The sequence below is a fragment of the Solanum pennellii genome, chromosome 1 (assembly GCF_001406875.1).
Source record: "Solanum pennellii chromosome 1, SPENNV200".
In the NCBI taxonomy this organism is placed as follows: domain Eukaryota; kingdom Viridiplantae; phylum Streptophyta; class Magnoliopsida; order Solanales; family Solanaceae; genus Solanum; species Solanum pennellii.
In genome coordinates, this window is record NC_028637.1 from 3,385,634 (window position 1) to 3,407,531 (window position 21,898).

General features: G+C 37.7%; 1 protein-coding gene across 1 annotated transcript; it reads right to left on the reverse strand.

Moving 5' to 3' along the window:
- Nucleotides 1–297: 297 nt before the first annotated feature.
- LOC107007072 (molybdopterin biosynthesis protein CNX1) lies at nucleotides 298–20,995 on the reverse strand. The gene is made up of 13 exons (XM_015205542.2): nucleotides 20,740–20,995; nucleotides 18,844–18,970; nucleotides 17,009–17,139; nucleotides 15,701–15,802; nucleotides 15,498–15,581; nucleotides 10,274–10,501; nucleotides 9,890–10,077; nucleotides 9,659–9,763; nucleotides 8,202–8,510; nucleotides 4,606–4,763; nucleotides 4,275–4,381; nucleotides 3,297–3,353; nucleotides 298–664 (listed from the first exon to the last, which is right to left on the reverse strand). The coding sequence occupies exons 1-13, from the start codon at nucleotides 20,935–20,937 to the stop codon at nucleotides 446–448; spliced, it is 2,013 nt and encodes a 670-aa protein (XP_015061028.1). The 5' UTR covers nucleotides 20,938–20,995; the 3' UTR covers nucleotides 298–445.
- Between the last annotated feature and the right edge of the window lie 903 nt (nucleotides 20,996–21,898).

A 21,898-nucleotide genomic window follows, 5' to 3' on the forward strand; every position in this document is an offset into this window, starting at 1 on the left:
CCAAAAGCCTATTTCACTGTGGCTGCTTCACAAGAAACTAGCAACAGCAGGACTTATGCAAAAATGAAGACCTTGGGATCAATTTATACAATGGTGCATACAACATGGAAAGGGGAAGTCTATAACAACCCAAATCTTCAAGATCATTTTGGCTGAATACAACAGATTTTTTTGAGATAAAGAGCTTATTGCTAGAGCTCCATCTAGAGCTGTAAGATGAGAGTAATACTGAGAACAAAGCATGCTGTGTTAAGTTGCTTGATATGTAATGTTTGCTTCTGGTAATAAACAAAACAGTTAGTCACCAAAAAAAGAGATTTATTCAAATTTCATGTCCTTTAGTGGCCTTGTGTATAAGATACAACATAACTCATTCGAAAAGGTGCTTTAGATGCACATGGTTCCAAGTTAATGTCAAGAGTATAATATCAACAAGATATACATGTTAGTGGGAACACGAACAACCATGCTCTTCACCACCACTCGAAGCCAACTTGTAACTGCGTTCCCAAGTATCTGTGGGAGCAGCTTGTGCATGAGGAATATGACGAGGATGTTTCTCTCTCTTGTCACCCCTTACCTGCTTCAGTGCATGCTTAAGTGAAGGCAGCAAAGCTTCCATGCACTCCGCGACTGCATTTGGATTGCCTGGCATATTGATAATCTGAAAACATCGTGAAACATACATAAGGTAAAACTCTGAGGAACTCATATAACAAGGCGCAGCAGTTAGAAAAGCTCCCAGAAGAGTAAAAGATTTCTAACCAATGAAGGATACAATTAAATCTTGTGTCAACTAGAGCTAGATGCACTTTTTTTTGGTAAAGGAGAGATAGATGCACCTTCATTACATAGAAGGAAATTATAATGCAGCTTGCACTTGTCTCTCCTGGTAAAGGAAGAAAAATCTGCAAGTTGACTCACTTATGTTGCTAATTAGCCTAATGCCTCTCTTCTTGACACATAGATGGTTTGCCTCACAGACCATTTAGCAGTTTAACCTTGCAGGTGTCAACCTTGCGGTCTCCAGTATTAAGGGTAAAACATGAATAGGACAAAAAAAATATCCTAACGATACCAGGAGAACCATTTTAAAGGGAAAAAAAGCAGCAAAAGTTGAGACTAAGGAAGGAGGATTCTCATGCACTGAATATAATTAACAAAACAACCGACACTTCCAATGAACTCAAGTATTTTGAAATGGTAATTTAAGTTGAATACGAAAACAACTTGTATCTTGAGATGGGATTCACTATCAACTCAAAGTACCTCTCATCCTTAACTACCATAAACTATCATAGAGTCAGAGCACAGCCCAACTGCAAAAGAAAAAGAATGAAAAGCAAATAAAGGAACTAGCTTCCTGCTGGAATCCCACATCAGTGGAATACGGGGTTCTTGGTCACCGTATATGGTCTAGTACAATCCTCCCATCATGAGCCAGCTTTTAGGGTTGAGGCATTGGGATGGGTCAAGGTCCATTTCTTTACTATGGTATCACAACAGACAAGACGTCTTGGGATCGAATCTCTCTGTCATCCATTATCAAAAAGAATTTTCACGTGTTTGGCCCATGAAATTAAAAAATCAGGCCTACACGTGAGGCGTATTGAGAACATAATTAAGCAATTCAATGGTGCTCTCTTAACAGCTTAAGCTTCTTAGATGAGATGGTTATATACTTCAACATGGTATCAGAATCGGGTTCATCCCAATTCACTGTTTATCCGATATGGGCATCTTACATTGTCCATGCTCCAAATTTCCAGTTCTGGGTGTAAAGGGGTGTTGAGCCCCACATCAGTGGGCTTAGGGAATTAGTTCTCTTTATGTGACCTTGGGCAATCCTCGTCTCTAAAGCTAGATTCAGGGTTTGAATTAGGCCCAAAATCCATTTTTTAACATAAAGAAGAGGTCTTGGGATTGAATCTCAAAGACACCCATTATCAAAAAGAATTTTCACATTCTTGGCCCATGAGGCCATTAAAAAAATAGGTCTACGCGTGGGGGGGTGGGGTGGAGGGGTTAGAATATAAGGGGCGTTTGGATTGGCTTTTTAAAAGTTGCTTATGAGCTAAAAGCTAAAAGCCAAATGTTTATCAGTATATTTTTCAACCTAAAGAAAGTATTTTTAAGCACTTTATGTCTTTCCCAAACACCTCCAAATGAAAAAGAGCTTAAAAGCCAAAAGCTACTTAAAATAAGTCAATCCAAAAAACCCACTAAGTAATAAAAGTGTGATATCTGTCAGCTTAACTTTTAAGTTTTTAGATGAGATGGTCACACACTTCAACACTTTAAAAATTCCAGTACTTGTAATTTTACATTGAAGATATTAATGATTCTCATTCCCGTTTCTTTTATTTATGGAAGTGTGATCATAAGTCTGACACTTGTTGCCGGAGGTAAAATACACCTAAAACATGAATGCACAGTAAAACCAACACACAGAGAAAAATATAGATTATTGGATTAGGGGGAGAAGATGCATTAATTGATGACAATACAACCACAGTTCTGACACTTAACACTCAGTTCAACTTGCTAAGCAAATGACAAAAATGAAAGATGAACCATAGTTCTAAACTCAACACTAAGATTCGACTTGCTAAGCTAAGGTATTCAATCAAGTGGAAGACTAAGATTACAAAGAAACAACCTTTGCTAGCAAACCAATATCTTGTCCTTATATAGAAGATCCTATCATAACACACTTATGAAACACATCCCCAGTTCTGAGTTAAACTCAAATGATAAGCAAATGAATAGAGAAAAAATTGAAACAGCGAAAATACCTATAAAAATAACTGAAACCTCTTCAGCTCAATGATTTTGGACTTGCTCAAAATAGGTTTAAGGATACTATACACAGAAACTTCACATAAACTTGCAGCAGAACTGTTATAACTCTAAGATGACATTAGCTTCCTTTAAAGTAAAGGCAAAATAAAAACTTAGCCTTAAAAATAAGTTTTACATATTAATCTGAGAAATTATAGCACAATGTGCTTGTGAAAATGTATGCTTAGCTAGTATGTCAACTCAGTGACCCAGCGTAATTCAACTCAAAGTGCATGCTTGTACAAATTTAATAATCTTAGTTTAGTCAAGGTAATTCAGTCTTACTGCAATAGTTGTCTCAAGTTCTAAAACCACAAATGCCTTCCCTTTCTGTCAGTCGAGCACAATTTTAAGCAGAGCTTATCAACAATATGAGGGAACTTTCTGCTGATTCATGTGGGTAGTTTGGTGATGCATAATGGTGAAAATACAATAGTTTGGACTTCTGGCCTTACCAATGTTGATCCTCTTATTCCAGCTGCTGCACGTGAGAGCATTGCAGAGGGCGTAACCTATGTGAAGTAAGATGCATGATTGTGAGTCCACCATAAAGGCAAAATATTATAGCCACCTTACATAAACATGCAAATTCCATAGCTACCTTATGTGAACATGAAAAATTTCAACCACCGGATAACTGATTAAGAAAATAAAGAAAGCATGCTGAAGATTAAATCTCTGATGCTATCAAAAGAAGTCACTTCATTAGTGTTTGACAATACACATCTATTGTTGTTAGGCCACCATAAAGGCAAACAGAAAATCACTTGGTTAACTTGAATTCTCTAGTTCATTTTGATACTTGAGGAAAGTTGCTGCTTCGGATACTTTTCTTGGTGGGCGGGGTGCAGTTTGGGACATGGCTCTTTTTGGGCCAGGACAGAAGTCAGCTTTGAGAGATTGCTCTTCTCCCCCGTCTATACATTTATTAACTTTTTTGGATAACGGTGGTGTCGGTACTGGATCAACTTACATGCACCACAACTATCCACTGGATAACTCCACCTAGCTTAGGCAGAAAAGGAAAAAATTAAGTACTTTTTTTGCCTATGTTGGATTTAAACTGTAATCTTCCATGGTCTTAATTCTAATTTCATCAACCTCAAGGATAAGACCATGTGTGATCAACTTTCAAGATTACTCATACAAATTTTGGTATTTAATTTTTGAATATGCTTAAGAAATAATAGATTTATCTTTTCTTTCCCCAGTTTTTCAATAAAAATGCACTGTGAATAATAACATGAGCATGTGGTTATACACCTAGCTCTATTTTTTCATTCATTGTTTGACACCCCACAGTTTCAGTAATCAACTAGATGAAGATTATACAGACAAGGATGTCTAAAATATCTGCAAATTTTAGCACCTGCAATACGTATATAGTAGAATAAAATGCCCATGGAATACCAGTGATATGAGAACTTTAATACCTTCAAACTTTCTCGCATCATAACATAGAGAAGACCGGGTGTTTCTTTCTGTATCATACTTTTGGTAGCTTCAGGGGTAACATCCCTAGGTGTACAGCCAGTCCCACCTGTCTCATCCAGTAAAAGTATGAGAGAAACAAGATGAAGAATGAAGGTTCTAGATGACAACTTTGTGTTCCAAAAGAGCCATTTCAGTAGAAAAATAAAAATAAATAGACTTATTGCTACTCCAGCCATTGAAATGATACTAGTGAATGAAAACCAGCAAGTCATTTATAAATATTTTATTGCTTGAAAAAGAAACGGACCATGACCATTATAGCTCACATACCAAGGGTAAGAATAAGATCCACTTTGTCAACGTCACTCCACTTCTGCAACATGTCTTTAATCTTTTGCACATCATCTGGCACAACAGCTGTTGCTACTATACTTGTCCCTCCAAGCCTTTCTGATGATGCATTGACGACAGAAACTGCCCTTGGACCACTGCAAGATCACATAGCATAAAGAAATTTGGATCATTTAATAATCAAGGAAGGGAAGGCTTTTCTTTTTGGTAACTATATTAATCACCAAAGCATCAACATTACAGATCTATATCTAGTTGACATACAAGCTATCACATCAGAGAAAAAGAAACTACATCAAAACTCGCTAGCCAGTCTATCTCTTAAGGCAACACATCTCTAGCTAGAATAACAAGTTGGTAGAAACTGTGCTCTAACACTACACATATATGCTATCTCCCTGGTAATGACTTCATAATCTCTGGCTTTCTTCTCAAAGACTCCCTGATTCCGCTCTAACCATATGGCATAGACACATTTAGTGTATGCTCTTCCCTTTGCATTCTTCATCACACATTCAGGGAAGGTTTTTAGTGGGCTCTAGCATTTCCTCGGAGCACGAAAATATCAAGTGGCCATGTAAATTCACTCCAAGATGAAGACAGTGTTAATGCAGAGAAAAGAAGAGGGAAAACAAAAATCAATTGAAGAATCAGCCTATGCTAAACTCAAACTAGAATATCTATGCATTGGACAAAATGTTCACTTGCAGATTAGACACTTTAACCGGAAAACAACAGAAATTTTGGCCTATCTAATCAATTGTACAATGGCAGTTCTCTTATCCATGTAAACACCAAGCAAAAAATAGAAAGAATACAGAAGTAGGTCTAGAAGGAGAAAAAAAGTAAACATCCCCACTGCAGAGTTTCAACTTGTCAAATAATGATTACCATCCTTCCGGTTCTTTTATCATTTAGGCATTTGGGATGGTAAATTTTGCCTCTTCTGAAAGCACTAAGTGGTATGATCCTAATTAACAATACATGATCCATTCAAACACCAAGTAATATGAAGTAGTCTGCATAATATTGTAGCAATGAGTGTGGGTACTCACATGTTCCACTTGTATACGGAGTAATATCAGATTTGCTACTTTTCCTTTTGCATCACTTAAGTGACCCTTTCGATATGACGAACCAAAAAGGTGTATCCTGATGCGACCTTTCTTTGTAAAAAAAAGAAAAAGGGGGGAAGAGGGGGGGGGGGGCATATAAAATAATAGTTCCACTCTTATTAATAGTTACTATAAAGTTTTTTGAGGTATTTCCAATTCTCTTGCAAATAGTTAAAGGTAAAATCTTTCCCGAGCAACTTTCACTTGAAATTTTGAATCCAAAAGCACTATAATCTAGGTGATGAAGCTGTTGCTTTTCACGTTTCAATTTCTTTGTGGGTGGGTGGGGGTTGGCTCAGATTGAAGCTCATTATGAAGGTCGAAAAGCACATCATGCTAGACAGATAGCTGTGGAGAATCACCTAGTAGATGGAGAAACGAGGAGTGTCTCAAAGAACAAAAAGAGGGAAAACAACAATTATTTAAAGTAACCAGCCTATGATGAAGTCAAAATAAAATATCTAAGCATTTGACAAAATTTTCACTTGCAGATGAGACATTTAACTGGAAACTAAAGAAATAGCAACCACTCTAATCAATTGTATAATGGTAGTTCTCTTATCATTCAAAAACCAACCAGAAAATAGAAAAATACGGGTGTAGAGGAGGTAGAAGGAGAAAGGAAGTAAAAATGCCCACTGCAGAGTTTCAACTTGTCAAATAATGACTACCATCCTCCCAGTTTTTCAATCATTTAGGCATTTAAAATGATAAATTTTGCCTCTTTTGGAAGCAGTAAGTGATATTATCCTAATTAATGATACATGAGTCATTCAAACACCAACTAATATGAAGTAGCTTAATATATGTAGCAAAGAGTCTGTGTACTCACATGTTCGACTTTTACATGGAGTAATATCAGATTTGTCACTTTTCCTTTTGCATCACTAAAGTGACCCTTTTGGAACGACGAACCAAAAAGGTGTATCCTGATGCGACCTCTCTTTACAAAAAAGGCTAGGGGAGGGAGGTGTATCCCGATGCATCTCTTTCAATTTCAAGAATTGAAATTTGATGTGTCGGTTGCACCATCATGTCACAGACAAGGAGTGGTGAACTCAAGAAATAGTATAGTCATTTATAGTGGCCACAGAGACAAATTATATAATAGTTCAACTTTTATAATGGTTGCCAACGACTACAAATTTTGATGTACTTCCTCTTTTCTTGCAAAATAGTTAAAACTTAGAGGTACCATTTTGCAAAATTTTGAAGCTTTTGTTTTTCTCTTTTTCTTTGTGTGTGTTTGTGTANGGGGGGGGCAGCAACTCATTATGAAGGTTGAAAAGCATGTCACTCCTTGTTAGACGGCTAGTTGTGGAGAATCCCCTAATGGATGGAGAAATAAGGAGTGTCTCAAAGAACGAAAAGAGGGAAAACAAAAATTATTTAACGTAACCAGCCTATGATGAACTCAAAATAGAATATCTAAGCATTTGACAAAATGTTCACTTGCAGATGAGACATTAAGGATGGTAAATTTTGCCTCTTCTGGAAGCATAGAGCAATATGATCCTAGTAACGATATATGAGCCATTTAAACACCAAGTCATATGAAGTAGATTTATGTATGTAGCAAAGGGTCTGTGTACTCACATGCTCCACTTTTACACGGAGTAATATCAGATATGCCACTTTTCTTTTCGCATCATTATAGTGACCCTTCTGGAATGACGAACCAAAAAGGTGTATCTTGATGCAACCTCTCTTTACAAAAAGGTGGGGCAAGGGAGGTGTACCCTGATGCATCTCTTTCAATTCCATGAACTGAGAACTGATGTGTCAGTTGCACCCTCATGTCCCAGACAAGGAGTGGCGAACTCAAGAAATAGTATAGTCATTTATAGTGGTCATTGAGGCAAATTCTCTCTGTCTGTGTGTGTGTGTGTGTGCGCGTGGGGGGGGGGGTCATTATAAAGGTTGAAAAAGATGTCACTCTCTTGTTAGACGGCTAGCTGAGGAGAATCCCCTAGTGGGTGGAGAAATGAGGAGTCACTGATGGTCTTCACGATGACCACTCTACGCATCTCAATGACAAATGAAGTTGGTTTTAAAAAATGACCATCCAAGAACAACTCAGGATGTGCTTCTTCAAATAAGTTACTGGTTATTATATAAGAACACGCCAAAGTGGTCTTAATTCCATCTTTCTATCTCAAGACAACCAATCTAAGCACATCAATAAGAAATGATGATATGGGATATGGATGTCATAAACAAATTACTAGCTAACAAAATATAGCATGCAAGTAGTGCACTCTTTCCTCTAAAAAACTATCAGCATGAATGCAGAAGAATAAGGATAAAGGGGACAAGAAAAATAATCAAAAGAATAAGGAAATAGGGGATTGCCCTCGATAATAAGATATTATGAAACATTGGTATATATGGAACATAAGTTCAAAACAACTGAGCAACAAATGGAAAAAACAGAGAAGCAGCTTCGTACTTAAAAATTACCTGCGATCAGGTCCCAATCCTGTGGCAACAGTATCACTTACTGTAAGAATAGCTACCTTGAATTCAGATGCTTCAGAACTGCCAGCATCTGCAGCTGCTAGCTTATGTTCTTGTTGGGTGCTACTTAAGTCTGTCAATTGCAGATTCCTGCTCCCAGGGAAATTGCTTATATCAGAAATTAGAATTGCAGACACTGAAGCACCAGCAGGTACTGAAGTTTCTGAAGCCGGAAGCTCTAACAAAGCATTGGCTGACTTCATACTCAGAAGTCGACTGCTAATTTGATGGCCTGTACTCTCAGCTATGAACCTGTAAATCATAAAGAGGGAAAAGAAGCTTTTGATGTCATTCAATGGCCACTGCAACAGTCTGCTAATAGAGCATGAATGAGGTATTATACTTGATTTAATATTGGGTCTTCATACTCCTGAGTTCCCTTCAATGAACGATTACTAAATCTAATTACCTTAATTAATAAAAGTTTGCCTTGTAGAAGATTCAAAGAAAAAAAGTTCTTCAGAAAAGCATGTTACTTGAAAACCTATAATATCATGCAGATATGCTAGGATTGCCTGCCAGTAACTAGATTAGCTTAGGTCCCTCATCGCGGCATATTCATGGTCTTCACCTTGTAATGCATAGCAAAATACGTTCTCTTTCAACTTCCTCTTGGACAACTTCAAATTGACCCCTCTTCCCTCTTCCCCAAAACAAAATATCAATCAACTGCTCTACTTGGGGTTGACTAAATGAATGAACTACAAGGTGATTTAGACCCATTTGATTCCAATAACTAAATTATCTTATAAGGCGACATAGGAGTAATATAAAACTGGAGGTTCTCTAAACTCACATCTCGTCCCTACCTCGACATACAAGTCTTTAAGCAATGCTATGTGGATACAGTCCCACAATATCCCATTTCACGATATGTACAGTTACACTAGAATCCACCCCCAACACAATTTGAAAAAACTAGGATTTTACAGGCAAACAGCGAAAGAAGCAAAAAATGCAAAATCTAGTGACCTATGAACCGTGTTATATGAAAAATAAACATAGGGAGGCATGAAATTATATCGTTACAAATACGTCAAATTATGGATTTATTGAAATATTGTACATTCAAGACCGCAAAACAAAGTTGAAAGAATCGCATCCACATCAACTGATTTTTAATTTACTGAATAAGCTCATATATCAAGCACTTCCACCATTTGCAATATGTGATACATCAGACAGAGTAAACAAGAAGGGAGCTTTCTTAGATTAAAAATCCAAGAGAACCAGCATCTATGACACCAGTAAGTGCATTTGGAAAATGATATTTTGACCAATGTATTTGGAAAATGATACGAACTACTAAACTTCAAAAGTTTACCCTTGAAAGATTATAGTTGGATAGAACTGCATGTTCTGAAAGAAAGAGAAACAAGAACAGAAAATACAAGGCTTACCCTTGATAACCCGACCCATCATTCAACTGCCAGGAGATAACAGCTCGATGGAATTCTAAACGGTGAGGATCTGTCTTTACTGAATGCTTTAGACGAGCTTGCACTCTACAATTGTTAGAAATGGATACTGCTTTACTGAGATTGGACAGCTATAAATCAATCAAAAATTGAATAGAAAAAGGATTGAGTGAAAGAGAGAGAAGAGGGCTTCTTTTATCAACTCTTGGCAACCTTGGAAGATGTGGGTTTGCCCACCCAGAGAGGTGCTTAATGGCTGGAACCACAAAGAGATGGAAACAGACCAAACAGCTCACAGGATTTCCAGGTAGCCCAAATGCAAGAATCTTACTGGAAGTCCTGTCAGATGATCCGGGAAGGATCTCAGCAAATGTGAGAGGCTTTCCTGGTTTCATGAGAACCTGATTTGCAAAGAAAGACAGTAAGTAATTATTTTCTGAATTTATAGACACAAGATGTGTGTCGATACAAACAAGAAACACCTAGATATACATATATGTACAAACTCCCAGCTCAATCCTATAAACATACACAGGGAGTGTTACCTTATGAAAATATAAGCTTCCAAAATGTGTATACAGATATTGCCAGCATTACCTTCTGAAATAATACTCTCCCTTTCTTTTGAAGTAAAGGCTTCACAAAATCCCGGTCTCCCATGGAAACACCTCCAGAGGAGAGAAGGATGTCAATTCCAGAAGAAAATGCATTGTCTAATATCCTCTCAATCTCCTGCTCATCATCACGAGCTATACCAAGATCAATAACTTTGCACTGATGCTGTGTTGCAGCAGTTAGGATCATTGCACGGTTGGAGTCCCTGATCTGCTTATGATAAAGTGAAATTAAGTAAAATACACCAGAGGCGAATGTCTACACCTAATACAGTGTTCCTTTGCAATTTAGAACCTAGGTAGACCTAAAGTCACATAGAAAGAATGTGTCTCAAAAGACTAACGATCTCTTAGAACCCATGCACACTTAGCGAAATAAGGATACAATGGAAGAGAAAAATCCATAGAGGTGATACAAAATACTCGGAATATGTTTAGTCATGTTAGTACGTTCACTTTGGGTCCAATGTGTTCTATGAGACCTTTATTCCTCAAAGATATATATGCTTTATTTTAGTTTTACTTTTGTATATCGACTTATGATAAGCTTAATTAATGGAGCGGCATTATCATCAACTTGTTTGGATTGAGGCATAATTGTTATATTACATTTGTGATACATCAAGGGTCTCCCTATTCTAAATCCTATGCAATGTCAATCTTTTTTTAATGGAACAGACCAAGCAAAAGTATTCAAAGAAAATCTATTTCAAGTGTGTGAATGATTAGAAGGGACATTTGCAGATACTTGTATCAAGATATTATATTAGTTGAATATTTATTTTTTTGACGACAAGGGAAAACCACAGCCGCTACCCTTTTGGGTGCGCACAGGGTAAAACCCCGCTCCTATGCAATAGCTCGCAAACCACATAGGAGAGATAACCCGCACAAGGGAAGCCTAGTGCGACGAGCTCGACCCAGAAGGCAAACACCTTGCTTTCGTTGGCAAGGGGTTTCGAACTTGAGACCTCCAACATGGAAGTCCCAAGCTCAAACCACGGGGCCACCCCGAAGGGTTATATTAGTTGAATATAATAGACAATATTCACATATTCAAGCAAGACCTGCCGAACACTTCTATTTCTCCCATATAATAGTAATATTAGATGGTTAAAATTAGGTGAAAGTGATATACAATATGAAGTTACCGACAAAGTCAAAGCCAGTCTAAAGCTCAACATATATTCTCAAGTTGAAATCATAGAAATGTGAATATTAATATTGTATATGATTGGACAAGATCAACGTAAAGCAATTAAGAGAAGGCAGACATAGAATCACATGAAGGGAAGTTGCCTCAAAAGACCTTCAATTCTGCAATCAATTCGAATTTAGCAAAGAATAGAAAATAGGAAACCAATGATTCATACAGGAAATGTCAACTGGTTGGAATTACGCTCAATTGTTGTTGATACACTAAAAATAGAAGCAGCATCTACTAGTCAGAGACTTGTATGTCAGTGTAAAAATAAAAGATTTACTGAGAGATTCCAATTTGAGATCACCCTTAATTTGCCTTGGAATAAAAATATTTTAGCATTAACGGAATGAAGTGGAATTTGAAGTCAACTGATATACATTTTTTACACAAGAAGTCCAGCATTTCAATGAACACATACTATATATGGATAGTTCGTGACGAGAATTTATGAACGAGTCTGGTTTTTTGGCAAAATATTGAAAATTGAATTGTGACTTCTTGATAAAGAAGAAAATTAAATAAAGATATTCATCACGTCTGGTAAATGATGTGCAAATATACCATGAGTCTCACCCATATTAGTTTATCAATGTTCTTTGGGACAACAAATATAGAGGAATTGCTTTCAAGTATACGAGAATCGTGACTTATTTTCAGCAGTTTGTTCTTTTTAATTAACACTAGTGCTTTTGGTCTTCGTAGAGAAGGAAACTTTTCTTATGGAAGTGTGCTGTGCTTGCTACTTTCTGGTGTATTTGGCTTGAAATAGTGCTACACTGTCCCACATAACAGTTTTCTAACCATCATAATGATGCAAGGAAACAAGATTGTTTTATAAGATAGCATTACAGGATCTTCACATGGATTCTTGTGAAATTTTTTATGCCTCAAGATTGCTTCTGTTGTTTATTCACCGTAAGCTCATAGGTTTGACCTATTCAATCACCCACAGGGAACCCTTTTCAGAGAGGTGCTTTTTGACAAAAGTACTTTCTAACTCAATTAGAGGATCTAATAGCTTTGGGGTAGAAATACTCTGTCCAAAATAGTGTTTGACCGAATCACGAAAGTACTATAACCAAATGTTAAATTTATTATATTCTTTTTAGTGAAAACAGATACTTGGATAAAGATGCTTTATTATTATGTTTTTTTTATAAGGAGCATCAGATATTGTTTTAGAAGAGCTTTAAATGATTGGGAAACTGATAGACTAGCAAGCTTTTTCGGAACTTTAGAACAGTTCAAAGGAACTTCAACTGAGGCAGATTGCATGATATGGTTAAGGAATAAGCAGAACAAATTTACAGTGCAAGCAGCATACAGAGTATTCACAACCTCAAACAATTGGAGTGGGACTTGGCCTTGGAAGATGATTGAGGGTTAAAATCCCCCACAAAGTAGTGTGCTTCTCTTGGTTGCCAGCCAGAGAAGTTGTACTCACACAAGATACACTCATGAGAAGATGTTTCAATCTTTCTCAAGGTGTTTTCTTTATGGCAGGGAAGCAGAGACAATCTCTCATCTCTTTCTCCACTGCAGCTGGACTGACCAGTTGTGGAAGATTTTCATTAACTTGAGGGGCATTAGCTGGACTATGCCGGGAAGAGTAGCTGAGGTACTGAAATGTTGGAACAGCTATACCAATCCATCCAATCAGAAAGAGAGATGGAAAATTGTCCCAGCTAGCATTTTGTGGACTGTGTGGGGAGAAGGAAACCAAGGTTGTTTTGAAGACAAAGCCATTAGTATACAGAAACTAAAGATAAAGTGTATTTTGTAAAATCATCCACAAAACAAATATAATAGCGAAAACCAGAAAATGAAGGAACAGCAGTAGGACCCCATAGGTCAGAATGAATAAGTTGAAAAGGTGCAGTTGTACGCTTCTCGGATAAAGTAAAAGGTATGAGATTTAGCAATTGAACAGGAGTCACAATTGTTTACATGAATGGAAGAAAAACCTAATTGAGACATTAAAGAATTTATTATTTGAGTAGACGGGTGACCCAGACGACTGTGCCACAACATACTGTGGCCATCAGCCGAAAGAGCCACCGGAGCCACAGGAACGCTTTCTGAAACTGGGTGGGCAGACGAACTTGTGCCAGGAAGAACGTACAGACCATGCTCACAGGGGCCCTGAAAAATCACCCTCTTGGTAGTATTGTCTAGGATATGAAAATCATTAGAGGTGAACAAGAGTGAGCAATTATTGTCTTTTGTGAATTGGTGAACTGAAAGGAGATTGGTTTTAATAGAAGGGACGTGGGTAAGGTTACCTAGGTGAAAGATAGCGGTGGGGGTTTTAATGGTACCCGTGCCAGTGTGAGAAATATTAAGGGACTCACCGTTGCCAACAGTAATACCATTGGAGCCATGATATGGATTTGGAGCGTTAAGCTTGGATAGATCAGAAGTAACGTGCATGTTGGCCCCAGTATCCAACAGCCATTCAGAGGAAGGGCCGGCTTGAGATGCATAATTGGCACGGTTATCACTATTTCGGCTCTCCTCATACCGAAACCAGCAACGAACAGCGGTGTGTCCTGTTTTCTGACAGATTTGACAAGTTGGACGATCCCGCTCGTAAGTGCCCTGCCCGCCGCTGGAAGATGACTGCCCGCCGCTGCCGAAGGAGTGCAGGCTGTTGTTGCTGCCGTGCTGCTGACCGTCGTACGGCGGACGACTGCCCTGCCGACCGCCGCGCCCGCGGCCTCCGCTGTTTCTGCCGTAGCCGCCGCGGCTCCCCTGCCGGCCGCCACCACGCCCCCCGCGATAGTTCTGGCTTGCGGTGAGGGCGGTGGCCGGCTCCATAACAGCGGCTTCTCGGAGAAGAAGTTTGCTCTCCAGATCCACGTTGATTTCTTCACTTTTTAGCCACGAGGAGAGAGTAGCCAGGTCAACGGGCGTTGGACTGATGCGAACCGCCTGTTTAATGGAGGAGTAAGCTGATGGGAGCCCCCGAACGACGCACATGACGAGATCTTTTTCGGGAATGATTTCGTTCACGGTGTCGAGGGCTGTGATGATGGTGGAGACCTCGTCTAAATACTCCGCCATAGTTTTCGTGCCTTTGGTAATTGTGTGGAGACGATCACGCAATTGAAAAATATGAGAGTGGGAAATTGATGCATAGCGTGTTGCGAGGGCCGTCCACAGGGCTGAAGCAGTTGTGTAGGATCGGACGTGTTTCTGAACCGTGGGAGAGATGACCGCAATCAAACATGATCGGATCTGGCCATCCACGGCTTTCCAGGCGGCATGGGCCGGATTGGTTTTTTCTGATTTGTCCGTGGCGGTGATGACTGCCGGCGGCGGTTCTGTGCTTCCATCGACGTATTTGAGAAGGTAATTGGCCTCAAGGGCTGTAAGAACGGTGATTTTCCATGTAGGGTAATTTATGTCTGATAATTTTTCGGGAATCAGGGCATGAAGATGCCTGAGAAGGAGTTTAACGCCAGAAGGAAGTGAATCGAGAGGATCCACCTCGGTTGTCATGGCTGCCGCCGCCCAAGAGAAGAGAGGGAACGATCGGTGCCCTAAAGAGAGAAAAAAAAAACTAGAGAAAAGAAGATCTAGGTTTTCTGGCTCTTGATACCATGAAGGAATATTGATTGTATTCAAGTGTTAAGGGAATACATGGGAGATATATATAGGAGATATAGGAAGGAGTACTAATCCTAATAGGACTAGAATTAAGGAGTACTAATCCTAATAGGACTAGGATTAGTACACAGTAAATACTAATATTATTTTATACTATTTATTTAATACTATCTGTTATTACATAGCTTAATGGAAGAATTAGAATCAACTTATAATGTACTAGATTCCTTATGAGAAGATTTAGGACTAGGAGCTTTTTTTTTTTGCTCATCTGGATGTGAATTTGGGGGACTACACCCCCTTTGTGTAGTTTGTTATTAATACACAAAAACGTTACCTGTTCAAAAAAAAAATTGTTTGTAGAAATAAAGAAAATCATAGTAGCTTCTACAACCTGACCACGATTTAAACTCCCAATTGTTGGTTCTACAAGCTCATCCCCTGTTGATAAGACACCAATTGTTGGACAGGGGTACACCTGTTTATCAGCAATCCAAAACACAACATGACTGCACAAGAATTGGCATGGAAAAAAGGAAGATATAGGCAGACATTCTGGGTTATAACATTTAAACTGCAAGGAAATAAAACAAATACCTTCACTGCGATAACGCCTACTGTAGCGAGTAGACCAATTTCTGCAGCACCTAATCGCTCTCCAGATTTCAGTACAATAGTACCCTGTGCAATGTCAGATCCCTGGAAAAGACAATTTTAATGCAGTTGAAAAGAACCAACTTAGCAATCATGGTGGTAGTCAAATGGAGTAAGTAATTGAAAGCAATGGTTTCAATTTCAAGGCCTATAGCATCCTTCTAAACAAGGACACCCTCATAATAAAATTTAAGCAGCTACAAGGAGAACGGTTCTCAAATAGGCAGTATCCCAAAGAATATTAGTAAATGCAGTTCATGGCTTGCATGGTTCAAGAATTTTATGAAGATGCAGTAAGACTGACTTGACTCCAAAACAGTGGGTTGTCATATTTGAGCAAAAGATAACAAGTTAACAAGCACTATTAGGCTGTAAGCTGTCCCTAGTTCAGACATGCAAAAAGACCAACATGTCTATTGAGCTCACTTGTCCCTCGTATGGACTACCCCGGGTAGCACAAATTCCTTATAGCCACACCAATCAGCAGAAGGACAGCAATAGACTTCAATCAGCTTAATGTATCGTTAGGTCTGAGGGTGCAGCTCATTGCCAGATACTGTATGAATTCATTTTCATCTTTTTATGACGGTGGTGCTGGGAGGCCAGCTTGAACCCACCTCGACTAATTGCCCTGGATACCTGCTACCTCTCACCAGCACAGGTACCGGGTAACTCTGTCCACCAAAGCTTAGACAGATGAGAAGAAACATCAAGTGGTTTTTGTCTCTGTTGGTATTAACAGGCTCTAGTTAATACAACTAATTACTTCAACAGATAATAGCACTTACTAAACTATGTGGATTATTTTTCTGAAAATTTTCATGCCAGTATCCAGACTTCTACCGATCAACCATCCAGAAATGGGAAGTCATTCTGCCACATCAGTCACTCACACTAGCTTGTAATCAACACAGACATCCATATAAGTAAAATAGCTTTTGGATCACATGGTAAAAAAATTGTCCAATTAATCTCTACTACTTCATCTGTTTGTTTTAAAAATAACCCAGTTGTTTCCTATACAAAAAAAAATGTTTTGCTTTACAGAGAATGGAACACTATCAAAAAATTCTTTCTTAAAAAAAAAATTCTTCCAGCCTACAAGCAACAAATTCCACAATGATATTCAAACAGACATTATTTTCCAGAAAACAAAAGAACACATCAAACCAACAATATAACTGTTCTACAATCCGAACTCTATTCTACCAAGGCATAAGACATACCGCAGGTACAGCATCAAGTTCTTACCACTGCACGAATATCAACTCCAGGGCTAGTTTGCTTCAATATTCGCACTCGCTTCCGTTCAGCTGAAGCAACTGAAATTGATTCAGCGTCCTCTACTTGCACAACAGCATCAGCACCATCAGGCACTGGACCTGGATAGGTGTACAGCATAGAAAAATTAATTGACACCCAAGACAGTACTAGTTGGATGACCATTTGTCGAGAGAAATAGAGTCATCCAACGAACTGGACCAGATTGATTGCTCGTTATCTTCAAGGGGCTTGTGAGCTACAAACTCCAGTTGCAATAGGTTAATAATATGTAAAGGGTTCATTTGGTTTGGGACTAATTGTGTGTGAGGACTATAATGCAGGAATTGTTGCGTGAATAATAATGTGCGGATTGTGTGCAGCGAACAATAATGTAAAAACTGTTTAGTGAGCATGGATTGCTTATTTTAGGTGCATTTTTTGTCTTTAGCTAATCCAACTTATGTATAGCTAACACATGTATTTTTATTCCACATTCTATTCCACCTAAAATAACACATAGAATCCTGCATAATTTATACTGTATTAGCAATGCAGAATTTAATACTACAAACCAAAGGCTAAATCAATTATGTGAAGTTTATATCACCAACTGAATCTGCATTAATTATATCAATACATACACACAGCAACACAAATAGGTTATTTTTCAGAATCAAGAATACAGATAGAACACACAACACAAATAAATAAATGCATACACACAACAACACAAAGAGGAAGATTTTCAGAATCAAGAATACAGATATAAAAAGATAGAGATAATACAACAATTTCGTTACTTAAAAAGAAAAGAAAAGCTTTGAAATTTGGGAGTTTTAGTTCTGGTTCCGGTTCGAGTTCTGGCGATTGAGTTCTTGTTGGATTTTCGTCGATTCTGACATCAAAATTTGTTTCGTTGCAGTTGTATTTTTATAATTTCTGTTTTTTATCTTCAACATGGTCCTAGTTTCTTAAATGTTAAGTTTAGGGTTTTCTTCATTCAAGCTCACTTGTATTTTTGAGTGATTTATACCCTGGGTTCTTTATTTTTGCATAATTTTGACAGTTGAGAATTTCCTCATTGGTTGGTTTCTTAGGGGTAAAATAACATTCTTATAAATTTCATTTCAGCGAGTTTGGTCAATGATGAAGTCTCAGTCCATATCCCAATTAAATGACTTCAGTCTCAGAACAAGCGGACATGCATATAGATTCAGCACATGACTGTGACTCTTCACACTTATATCCTAAGACAACATAAATGGTAGTAGTAAACATCGAATTAATCTTTTAACAGGAATAATTGCCCGAACCGTAACACTTCTATTATCCTTTCTATTTCAATGATATCAAGCCACAAAACTCACAAGTCACACCCTGAAGCTCAAAACAGAGCCTGACTATCACTGAGGATATTATTTAATAGGAGCTTTCATGCCTAATAAGAGGAGGATTTTCTAGTTAACCCCAAGGCCTATTTAGATTTTTTTTGCTCCATGCCTTATTTCTGCTCTAACAAGAACTCTAAGATGAGGGAGTTAGAAGTCGGATTTGAAGATGGACTTTCCCTATATGACATGCCCTGCCTCAACTTTATCCCTAGAGCTTCAATAAAATGGAATTTCAGTCTGAACGCGGGATCTAACAAGTGGTCACACCAGCACCTACCAACAACACAATCTTCCAACGACACAATATATTCTTTGCTTGTTTTTAGATATAACTCTACATTTTACCAAGATCAACAAGATCAAATATATAGCTAGGGATAAAGGTATAGAGCTAACACTATCAAAGGAACCACAATATCTGAACAAACAGACCTCCAGTAGTTACATATGCAACAGTCCCAGGAGTAACCGTCACACCAAATGCATCATTTCCTGCTCTTGATTCAGTAATTACAGGATATTCACCAGGTCCATCAGCGGCAACAACAGCATAGCCGTCCTGCAACAGGTCCACAAAAAAGAAAGTTAATTATACCCCTCAAAGAGGGAGGCAACAACATAAAAGAAACTATTTATCAAGATGCCTTCTGTTGAGCTATTTTCTGCTTCCAACTGAAGTAACTATATAAACATTCAGTCTCATCAATTTATATCTTTAGCCATCTCCCGTTTCTCTTTCATCTTCCGAACTGATAATGTTTCTATTTCTATCTCGAATCCATCTTAATCTCAAGTTTATCATGTATTGTCAATTTAACAACCGCCCCACCCACCCCCACCCCCCCAAAAAAAAAATCAAAGCCCATTGATCGTGAGAAATACTCCTTGAACAAGCTGACATCTCTCATTTTCTGAATTTCTCTATGACCGGAAAATTCATCAGCTTCACAGTGCTGTTTCACCATTAGAACTTATTATATTACAACTTTATTCTAATTTCTAGGTGTTATTCATTCAAATCTATTCAGACTTATTATATGGTCGTAACATAGAAATAATAAACAAATGCATATAATAATTAAAATTTGAATGATTAACCTTGAAACCCAAAAACAATGTATTTAATGATTGAGATCTTAGTAATTAACAGACCTTCATTAAGTGCAAACAAATGAAACCTAACTCGATTAAGTGGAGAAAAGCATAGGGAAGGGACATCATCCATCGGTTTAGAAGTGGGAAACTGAGAAATCCCTCTTGGCCATTATTGGAAAAAAGGAGCAAGCCAGACATAAATTAGATTCTTGTTAATTTAACATAGTTAGTCAGGTACTATGATTGATTGCTCTTCTATGAAGCAAAATCATTTTGGGGAGCCAGAATAAAGGAAATTAGTCTATAGAAAATTCATATAGAGTTAGACATAGTTAATATTGTTATGCGTCACATGTTCGTTGATTGAAAGGGTTTTTATCTCCTTATGATCTTGAGCAATCCTCACCACACGAGCTAGCATTGTTTGGTCAAATAAGCCTCAAAGTCCATTTACCAATCCCATCTATTTTAAACGAGGCTTAATTGATAGATTGATTAAAGAGGTAGATGAAAACCATTTTGATAGCAATAACCAAAAGCCAGCAGATTTGGAACTCATGATACTGTCATTCAAACAGTGGCCTCTTAATCATCAGGTTGTCTGTAAATGGTAATCATCCTACCTACGCTACCTAACCCTCACAAGAATGGGTTTTTATCTCCATTTGATCTTGATCAATCCTCACAACACCAGCTAGCTTAAGTCAAACTGCCTCAAAGTCCATTTTCTTTACCAATCCCATCTACTTTAAACGAGACTAGATTTGGAACTCATGATACTGTCATTCAAATGGTGGACTCTTAACCATCAGGTGGCCAATATAAGGACAATTATCCTTCTTTCGCCACCTACCTGTGGCGGAGCCAGAATTTTTACTAAAGCTGTTCAAATATTCAAAAGTCAACACACCAAAGGGGGTTCAGCATCTAATCCCCATAAAACGATGTAATTTTCCACCAAAAGGAAGTCCAGATAAACCCCTCGACCCTATCTGGCTCCACCCCTACACATAACCCCTCCAACCCCCCAACAGTTAAGGCACTCCAACCTGCGAAAAGGGGCATCAACTACATAAAGATAACAACTTTCCCAGAAAACTCATGTCATTAATTCCAAAATTCAACAACTAAACACCAAAAAAAAGTCAATTAACACTAACATATACAACATATTCTCCAATATCGAGCAATACCCATTTGATGAAACATTACATAAGTATGAAAAAATAGTACCTTTATAGATGCCGGATATGGAGGAAGAGGATCAGGCGCAGTGATATCCTCAGCCAAAACTTTGCCTAAAACCTCATGAATAGGCAAAGTCACAGGCGGCAAACGCTGAGCCACATTTAGCACAATCTCAAGTGCTTCTTCAACAGTTATCATCTTGTTTGTGTTAGTTGAGATTTGGGTTCCTCCATTTTCACCCATTTTCTTTGAGCTCTTCAACACTCCAAATGAGTCGATGAACTAGTACTTGCTATAGTAAGGTAAAGGGGGTAGAAAAGATTTTTTTATTTTTTTATTTTTTTCAAAAAGATTAAATAAAAAATATTCCAAATTAAATTTTTTATTGGTCATAGAAGAAGAAATGGATTTTCCTTTATTTTCCACTTTCAAAATTTAGAAAAATAAATAAAAGTTTGTAACAATGCGTAATTTTCAAATGTTATATAATATAATTTACGTAATCTAATTTATTTATGTTTGTATCAATTCGTTATTTCGAGTTTTATCATATTTTATATAATTCTAAAATTTGTATAACTCAATTATACAAATAAACCTGTGAATCATTACGTTTCCAGGGTAAATTATTGATCTCTTTCACTCGCTTCTCCCGATCTCACATGTCAGATATACAAATTACATATGTATACTGATAACATATATACACATATCCAACTGATATACATATACAATTCACCTCTTCCCACCCTCTGCTCTCTCTCGCTCGCCTCTCTCCTCCCTTTCACAATCTGGATTGTCACTTTCCTCCCTATAACATGCAAGTATGAACACTGAACCGTAATCAACAAATTATAGTTATGGAGCATAGTTAAACTATTTTTGAGTAGCTATATACGAAAGTTTCCCTTAAAAATATAATATAGTAAACTTATCATTTTATTACTAACTGGGTAAATTGCCCGTGCTTTGCGCGGTGGTGCACTACGTCAATAATCTACTTTTGAACATTTGATAATATAAGTGTTTTCGAGAGGGTAAAACCCTATGATAGATTTCCAAGAAGATTTTATCCAAAGAAGATATAAAATGTTTTTTAATCTTTAAAAAAAAAATTGATTCCAAGTGTTTATGAATTTTGTTAATAATTCTTCATTTTATTGTTCATCACCAAAGTCTTTCGAAAGATATATAATTGTTTCAT